Source organism: Diuraphis noxia, unplaced genomic scaffold, assembly GCF_037042655.1.
Source record: "Diuraphis noxia isolate RWA-SAM2 unplaced genomic scaffold, SU_Dnox_SAM2 contig0004, whole genome shotgun sequence".
NCBI lineage: Eukaryota > Metazoa > Arthropoda > Insecta > Hemiptera > Aphididae > Diuraphis > Diuraphis noxia.
Window position 1 is genome coordinate 47470911 of NW_028301714.1, and position 10116 is coordinate 47481026.

General features: G+C 31.0%; 1 protein-coding gene across 1 annotated transcript in view; it reads left to right on the plus strand.

Moving 5' to 3' along the window:
• Window positions 1-10116, plus strand: part of GIIIspla2 (Phospholipase A2 group III) — a 48392-nt gene that overhangs the window by 15394 nt on the left and 22882 nt on the right. Inside the window, exons 2-3 of the mRNA XM_015512825.2 lie at window positions 8743-9069; window positions 9873-10103. Coding sequence (XP_015368311.1) covers window positions 8743-9069; window positions 9873-10103 — 558 coding nt within the window. The remainder of the gene's footprint in view (window positions 1-8742; window positions 9070-9872; window positions 10104-10116) is intronic.

The following is a 10116-nucleotide window of genomic DNA, read 5'->3' on the forward strand; positions in this document are numbered from 1 at the left end:
TCCAGAAAAAATAAGGCAGTAGGAAATTTGAGTCCCAGGGATAAACGATTTATATGCATTTAAAATTTAAAAATATGCACTATAAAATTTTTATTTGTGATTTGTAGACTTTCATTGACTGCATGTATATGATTTTGAATATAGCAACATGCATTTTTATTAATTATATAATTATTTTTTATGCAATAAAAGTGTAGGTTGCTATTTTCAAAATCATATACATGCAGTCAATGAATGTCCACAAATCACAATTAAAAATTGTATAGTGCACATTTTTAAATTTTAAATGCATATAAATCGTTTTTCCCCGGGACTCAATTTACCTAGCCCCTAAAAATGTATTCTCATGCTAGCTAGTAGCTAACTATAGGATGATGTTAAAGTTCATTATATCACGATTATAATAAATATAACAGTATTTCCGTTGGTCAAAAATATATTTAATATATTAGAATAATTGAATATATTAAAATAATAGTTCATAATTTCATATTATGAAAGATATTTGTGTAGTTTTCGTTAATTCAAGTATTTTCGTTAAACTCGCTGTGAATATGCGTTATAGAATGCACAGTGTTTGGAAAGAACGTCGTTCTTGAACGCATGTTCACTTCACACGTTCACGTTCATAGTTAGTAAACGATACGCAAACGTCGCTCATTTTTTAAAAATAGAACGTGAACGTGAACGACGTTTATATTTTTAATGAATTTGATCGATTTTGAAGACGCTCAATTTATTTACTATTTAATAAATATAATATGTATATAATTTAGATACTTTAGAAAATGTATATGCTCTAAAGTCTAAATTGTTTTTATTTTAGGGTTGAGACCTATATGTTTATGGGTTTTTATACTCGTACAAACTGCTGGTAAACTGTTTGTAAACAAAAAATTAGATGAACAACCTTATGAACGCGTTCATTTTTTCAAAGAACGTGAACGTGAACGCGTTCGTTTGAAAGAACATGAACGTGAACGTGAACGAATTCATTTTTTTATTAAATGTTCCGAACACTGAGAATGCATCAACATCTTACTGCACGGGGAAAATATGTTTATAATTTGATCTATCTAGCGGCCACTTGCCAGTAGTGGTGATTTTTGGTCACCGATTTATCCAATTATACTCTGTACCTATAATAGGTATAATATCTTTTTCAAATTACTTATAACAGATGTATGTATTAGATACAGTTCTGAAATTAATAAAGTATAATTTGAAACCCAACGTTTTCCAAATTGTGAGTTTTTACGAATTCGACCTACCCATACATTATTGTTATTGCATATTTAAAAAATTAGAATTTTTTTTAAAATTCATAATCCCCACGTCCTGAAAAGTGAATCCTCTTTGCGTTACCTATTGGCTATTTATAAAATTATAATATCTATTCTTAAAATACGAAAAACATACCTGATATACGGTACGCCCTCTGATAAAGTGCAAGTGTAATACAACCGTAATGAAGGAGATGCTCTTCATCATCTCATATATTATATATACATATAATTATAGTTTTTCATGTCCTCTTATATGCATGCAGGGTTGTAATAAAATATCTGCGAAAAAAGGAAGGGGACCTAAATAAAAATAATTGAAAATGTATAAGTATTATAATACATTGCACAATTAATATGTTCATGTTATATTTCACTGGAACTGTTGATCAGCGAAACAAATGTAAAAACAACCCCGTATTGATAATGTTTTTTAAAATACATACCGTAAAACATTAATTTTCGGAGAGATCGAAAAAATTAATCTACTGTCTGCAGCAGTTCATCATATCTCTTACTTTACATTTTTTTTTTTTTTGTGTATTAAGGGATGCAGTTATATGTGTATATATATATATATATATCCCGCACACCCCCTGGCAGCGTCTATTTATTATGTGGAGTAATTGGTGTGCAGCAGCAGCAGTGGGTTCTGTGCGGCTAACGGTCGCAGTGGTATACTCACATGGGGTGATCTACCGCAACCGCGCGGTGATTAGTACATAATATAACGCGAGTAAGTTTTATCCGAAAGTCACTGTGTAAAATCGAACGCCCTTGTGTCCATATCATTACGTATATATATATATATATATATTATATATATATATATATATATATATATATAAATATACAATATGCAATCGCGAGAGCAGGAGGGCGCGTGAAGTGACGTGTCGTCGTATTATAATATATGTATGGCCGGGTGCGCCGCTCTCTTCTCTTATAATAAACTCCGCAGGGACACAATGCAGTCCCCGACACCCTCCCCCGTATGAAGAATTCGACCGTACACCCCCACCGCACGCACACACACACATACGACATTCACGTATTTAAACGTATATTATATACATGCGAGTATGGTCGGTTTCTATTATACGTATCTATTATATACCTATATATTGATGTATATATAGTATATACATATGTGTACACGCGCGGTGTGTCTGATCTAATTGTTGTTTCCATTGAACCGTCAACAGCCACGTAATTGATAGCGGCCATTTCTGTATATTATCGCTTTGGAGGTCTTTGCTTTTTTTCATTTCATTTCTCGCCCAGGTCTGACTATATATATTATACACCATATACTGCACTACCTCCTACCAATACGCTCGTCCCGAGACAATAAAAAAAAAACTGTTATTTACGGTCATTTTGTATCTAATACGTAAATATATCAAAGTTTACGATTCCGATTTTCTAAACTCCATACCTATTAAACACATAATATGTGTCCTATTAAATTTGTATATGCGCGTACACTGTGACCGTTGATTACAGGTCTTATTATTTTATTTTTTTGTTTCCCGATTTATTCGAACCCTCGGCGTGTATAAATATATAAACGACGACTGCGGACGCCCATTGTTCGCTCTCCGCGGTTTAATGTTTTGCGGTTTTCCGACCGTCGATTTATTATACACACACGCGCACGACACTCGTTTAAAGGTGATAATATATCCTGTACATATAAATGGACGGACGACGACGTGTGCGCGTGTAATTAATCTCGAGAACAAGGGGGCGGACGCGACTTTTCGGGTTTCATGCCTGTCTTTAACGCTTTTGCCTTTGTTGTCACCACCCGCGATTAATATAATGTGTAAAAGATAAAAAAAAAAAATAACAATAACAAACTCACCCCCTTCGCCGCGATTAATCACGTATGTACCACTGCGGTGCTGGGGACGATGACGTAGTTGAGCTGTAATGGAAGTTTCTCGGGACTCTGGGTATACGTCTCTACCACTCGATTTACATTAAGAACAACACTATCGTTTCAAATATAATTAATATTATACGTGAATAATATAATACTGTAATGTGTTTATAGTGATTTATAACGCAACGTTACAGCGGTTAGCTTATTCTGCATATTCCAGCGTTTCGGTTATAATATGTGATAAGTCGCTGTCGAATGATGAGACGTTAACGCTACCATAATCATTGCCGCTAGTTGATTGTGATGATGTCTATATATTTAGCCACTATTCGACACTAAACTGCGTAAGTATACGTGATATGCCAATAATTTCATAAGCTCCCTTCTCCCCATTCAAAAATATCTCTCATCACAATCTTTTTTTACAAGCATTAATATTATTTCTTGAGGGCTGGAAGGGTAATACGAATGCATAATATTCTTACATACCTACCGTTAATAGATACTTGCACCATTAAAAAGACTTATGTCCACCTGATAATTATAATGTGATTTAAATACTATAATATTTTTACGTGAAATTATTTTTAGATAGTTATTAATAAAGCAACTGTACACTAACGACTGCCTTCCCTATATGGCTATATTATATTATTATGTAATTTTCTTATATAGCTGCAGACAACGCACTTTTCATCTCCTAGAAATCAGATAATTGAGCACTTAATACAACGTATAATATACTCGTAGTGCAGGGGCGTAATTAAGGGGGGATGAGGGGGGATATATCCCCCCCATAGCCTATATAATGTGTATATTTATATATTAATTTGAAGCTTATGGAATTATATGTTTTATCGTGCTGACATCACGACGAAATATATTAAATATAATTAATATCAGGAAATCTATAAATTATTATTTAATTTAAAAGCAAATTTTAATTCTAATATATTCAAAATTTACATTTTGAAGAAATTATTATAATATTGTATAGGTACTAAATTGTGTAGAATTTTAAAGCACATTTATTAATACATTTTGTGTACATATATATTAGTTTAAGAATTTTTGATGAAATAGTTTTCCCAGATATTGTACTTGAAAATCTAAGTATTTTGTGTGGAAAAAAATGTTTACCCCCCCCCCCCCCCCCCCTAAGACTAATTCCTAATTACGCCACTGTCGTAGTGATATAGTCGAATTTGTTTATTTCTTTTGCGTAGAGTCACGTTTATTGGAAGGGGGAGGAGCCAAAGTTTATGGTTTTTGATGGGGCGGTCATTTTTTGAGGATCAACATAAAATAAAATATATATACAGTCGACTCTCGAGAATTCAAACCTTCGATAATTCGAAACCTTCGGTAATTCGAAGTAAATACTCGGTTCCTTGAAAATCATGCGGTAATTCGAACAAAAACATTTAAGTACACTCGGTAATTCGAAATTTTTCGCTCCAGTCAAAAGTCACTGTTGAGGTTTTTGATGCTTTATTTACAATAGAAAATACTATTGAAAAAATGAAACTAAATTCAATGAAGCAGAAAACCATTGCAGATTTCTTCAAAAAATAATAATAAATAATTAAAAATGTTAAAATTAATAATAAATAACTCTATCATGTATCACCTAATTTACTGAAATAATTAATATGTATTATATTGTATGTACAATAATAAAAAACAAAATTTTTTTCTCAACTCTCTATAATTCGAATATTTTTCCCCTCTCGTTATTCCGAACTACTCAACAATTCGAATTCTCGGTAATTCGAATTTTTCAATAGTCCCGTCAATTTCGAATTATCGAAAGTCGACTGTAATTACAATCTATTATTCTTAAGGGTGGCATATTTTAATTTTTCCCCGGAGCAGCAACATAGCTTAACGCTGCAGCACTGCTTTTGTGAAACTGCTCTTGCCTATTTCTGTACATCACATTAGAGATTTTATAAAGTTAATAAATCACACATTAATACATAATATATAGCCATATAACCATATACGTATTCTTAAATAATTTGTACAGAAAAATAACATAATCGGCACTACTATACAGGAAAACGACAGCGTTATATTAAATAGAAAAATATATTTTGTCCTCAAATAGGTTAGTCACTGTCTCACTAACTATAGGTACTATTTACGTTAGTATCAATACTGCCATTCTGGATATAAGTAGTGAACGAACGCATACTTCATTTATTTGGGAAAAATATGTGTAAATGCATTTTAATTAGAATAACATTAAAATGTTTTCATTTTTTTTAATATTAATATAGATATTATACATTTATATTAGTAAACAAAGTTAATGATATAAATATTCAATTTTAATCGACAATAAAAGTATACAATTTTAGAAACGACTTAAATGATATGATATACCGAATTTACCCTAATCGATTTAGTGCACATAATGTATAATTAGAAATTAGAATTAATTGTAGAGTTAATAGACAAATAGTACTTTTTCTTTTCTTAACACCAGATCAAAATGTTATGATTAATTTGATGATTGCAAAAAATTATAAAACCTTGATATAAGTGATATCAACTTCCACTTTATGAAGTATACCTCTTCCAGTATAAATTGTTTTATTATATTATTATTATTATTATTATTTTTTTTTTTTTTACAAAAATGTATTAATATTTTCGTATAATAATAGTAATAAAACAAAAACCACTCTGTTCTTACAGAAGAAGTTCAACTTTCGGCCGAAACACACTTTGCTTTTTTAATAATAAGTGCCGTTCATGTTATAATAAATGTAGTATTTTTCATTGTTTACCGTGAACAATAATAGTATAGTCACTTGATATCATGGTGGCGTACACCACGCACAAAATTATTAAATATATCGTCGTCAAGTAAGCTATACCTAATACACTTGTAAGTTGTGCGTGTCTTGCGTAAAATAACACGTGGCACGCGTATATATTTTATAATACAATACATACTACATACAATATACATACTCGTAGGTATATTATATTATATCGACTGTAATAGGTAGGTACACCGACGCAGATCCTGCAACGGTTGTGTCACGACGCCCCAATACACGTGTATATAGACGTAGTGGCGTCACCGATAAGGATTAAATTAATAATATTAGATATTATTTATGAATTTTTTATACGACTGTTATTTTCACACAAGATTTTTTTGTTTTGTTTAAGTGCGGAATTACATCCTACGCGCTACGAAAATATTATAATATAGGCTATATAGTATATATGTATACAACTGTCATGAGTAATGAATTATCATTGTAAACACATTTTAAGATTTCGTTGAATTCCATAAACAGTAAAAAATAAAAATCATTAGCCATCAGAATATTAATATTTTAGTTGCACTTATATACCTATATACATATATACAAAATAAACAATTTAAGTCTTTTATTTCATTTTCAATGAATACGATTTATTGTTATATTTATTTTCTGCTAGTAAAAACGCCTACCTATGTATAATATTTAGTGGTTATATCATATATTTGATAATGAATAATATTAAAAACTCTATAGAAACTTTCAAGCATTTTTATAGTGATAGTGTCGTTAAAAAAAAAATTACCATTGCCGCAAACTCACATGTACCTACATATAATATAAGTCAGTGTCACGTTTATTATTCCATTCGTCATAACATAACTAATCTTTAATGTAAATTGTATATCATATTCTGTAAATAGTAATACCAATGTTTATTGTTATAAACTTCAATGTTTAGATACAGTTGATTTTTTGCTAAAACCATTTTTCACTGAATAATTAAATTAAATATACCCGAGTTGTGAACGGCGTACTACACTGGTGCTCGAACGAAACATTTTTCTACTCGATATTTTAAGTGTCCGACAATTTTCTGAAACGTTACGTAAAACTCCACAAAGGCTAATTAATTTTAAACACATTATATTACTACTTATAGTATACTTAATTTATTAAAGTTGCTTACATTATTGATATAAAAAACAAAAAATTATTCGCTATACTAGTAAATAAATTCTGGCCTTGGCCTTTGAGTGATGATCAAGAGTACATTTTTGATTCTTAATTATAATTTAGCTAGCAAAATCTAAATTAGAAATATGTTTTACTCAAGAATTTTTATACTCAAGTATGCTCTGCATAAATGTAATTATTATATTACCTAACCAGTTAAAAATAGTGTTTCACTTTATGATGATAACTATACCCTATAGTAAAGTCTTGAAATTTTCATGAATGAAAATATTGACACCATTTTGATCAGTTAAATCACTTCCCTTATGCATTGACTTGTTGGTGTACCTATATACATTTTTATCTGCTCAATATCTTTGACCTTTTGAACAATTTCCGTCGTTTACTCGATCTTTCAGAAACTTTACTGGTCGTGCACTGTTAGTGCTCACATGGGAAAAAATAATATAACATTAAGATTTCGCCCAGGAATCTGAAGTACCTATAATTCATTTTAATCGAAACAAATTTAATGAAAGCCCACCCACGTTGAAGTTATTTTCATTTATTGTCAATTTTATAAGATTTTCATGTAATGTAGTAGATTTTCTTACTATATAATATAATACATGACGTGTATAGGTACCTACATAGAATGTTTATGACATTTGGAATTTAGTATTTATCGTGAAGTATTTTGAAAATTGATGATACTAATTACTGACTCATTAGATTATAAGAATTCTAAATTTGTGATGGTAAAATATTGATTAGAATAAGTAGCCCACAAACCATAATTTTAACCTATAACAAACAATAATTTTCTTACAGGTGTTAATTATATTTATTAGAAATATACTATTGAACGTATTATACATCATATATAGAGCGCACATTGGTACTCACCTCGTTAACATAATAATACCTATAACACTACGAGTTTGCCGCGGCGTCACATCTTATGCGATAAAAACCCCGAAGCGCCTAGATATTCGTGTTTCTGAGATCCAATCATCGAATTTACGTAATCAGTAATCTCAAATATTTATCGTACGATCCCATAGCCTGCGGTTGGACAACTAAATAGTAATCATACAAATATGAACTTGATAAGTATTATTATGATGGTAAACAAATACAGTTATAGACTATAGTAATACTATATCGTCCATCGGATGTTACATATTCGTAGCACATACACTATAATATACGGCTATAAATTATAATAGTATATCATATTCGTATTTGACTTTGTGTTTTCGTCTGTACAGCTATTGATATCGAAAAAGATAAAATAATAGTTTCCAAAAATTGTGCGTAACTCAAATCTGTGCATCACTGCGGAAGTCTGCAGCTGAGTATAAAAATGTTATGACCGATAATCTTTAATTTATAGGTACTTGACATTCGTCGACGTTACAACACGCGATTAAATTTCACTTGAACTATCTGTAGGTACTTGACACGACTAGGTTAAGTAATATATTATATGTCCTGCATGTGCGCTCTTGCAAGCCATAAGTGACGATTTGTTGTTAAGTATGCAATTGTAGTGAAAACAATAAAACCTCAAATAAATAAAATATTTATTGCTTATTGCTTTCGTTTTCAGAGAAGAGTTGATGTTGCACCAAGTTACGGACGGAGTACATTTCATGCAAATGATATACGGCACAGGAAAGACGCTTTTCGACTGTGAGTACGTCAAGGAACCCAAGACGGCCAAAGATTTCGTTCGGGAGTTTTGGAATGAGGAGCAAGGCAAAAATCACACAGTGAGATCCTTGACTAAGGAATATGCCTCCATGGTAGATTTTAAACATTTGAAAAAGGCTTGTCATAAAAACCATAAGAAAACTAGAAGGAGACTTGCGAACGAGTATCAACTACAGCAGCAGCATCATCAGAGCACCACTGCAGACGTCGTCGCTAACGACGGGTCAGTATATATTAACATTATAATTTAAAATATATAATAGTTTAGTGATTATAATATGTATAATACCATGCCCATTCATTAACTATAAAATTAATATTGTCCTTAGTTATACGGAATGTATAAGTATATCTATATCCATTGGAGTTTTTTATTCCAGTTGCGTATTATAAATCATGAATGAAAAGTGGTTTTTAAATAATATTTACTTTTGGATTATATTCTTAATACACCACTCGTATACGGTCCAGTTAGATTAGGTCATTTTAAAGTTGTTCTGCAATGTATTTTATTCCACTATCTACGGCGAAATCACCTGTTTAATTGGTATAATAAAATATAATAGATTATTCATGTATATCATATATGATATATGATATATACATATACCTATTCGAAATTGTACTTTTATTGCGTGTTTTTAGTGAAATTATTTTTTTCTATCATTATTACTATATACTAATAATGTTCTCTCATTTGAATTTTTGAAATAATTTTACTCATTGAATAAATAAGATAAATTAGAACTTCAAAATCGTTTCATTGGAAAGACGGCCACTAATCATTTAGACTATACCTAATATTATATTTAATGGCACTAACTTGAACATTCATACAATCATATGTATAATACGCATACGAATAATGTCGGTTTTCATAACAGCATTACAGTATACCTAAACGTTATTTTTGATATATTTTGTTCGATGTATATTTTCGGATGACATAATGTATTTTTTCAATGCACTTAATAATTTACTACAATAGATAATAAAATATAATATTTTACCTCCTCGTGATTTCAGCAAACGGCGAAAGAGAGATCTGATGTCCGTGTTAAGAGTTCCTGGAACAAAATGGTGTGGGAAAGGGCGTTCAGCGAAATCGTATAGACAACTCGACGGGTTCGGCGGAGCGGATCGATGTTGCAGGATCCATGACACGTCTTGTCCAATGTGGATTGGCGCTTTGCAAAGTAAATACGGTCTGTTCAACTGGAGACTGAACACGCTCATGCATTGCTCGTGCGACCGCAGGTACCTATATCTA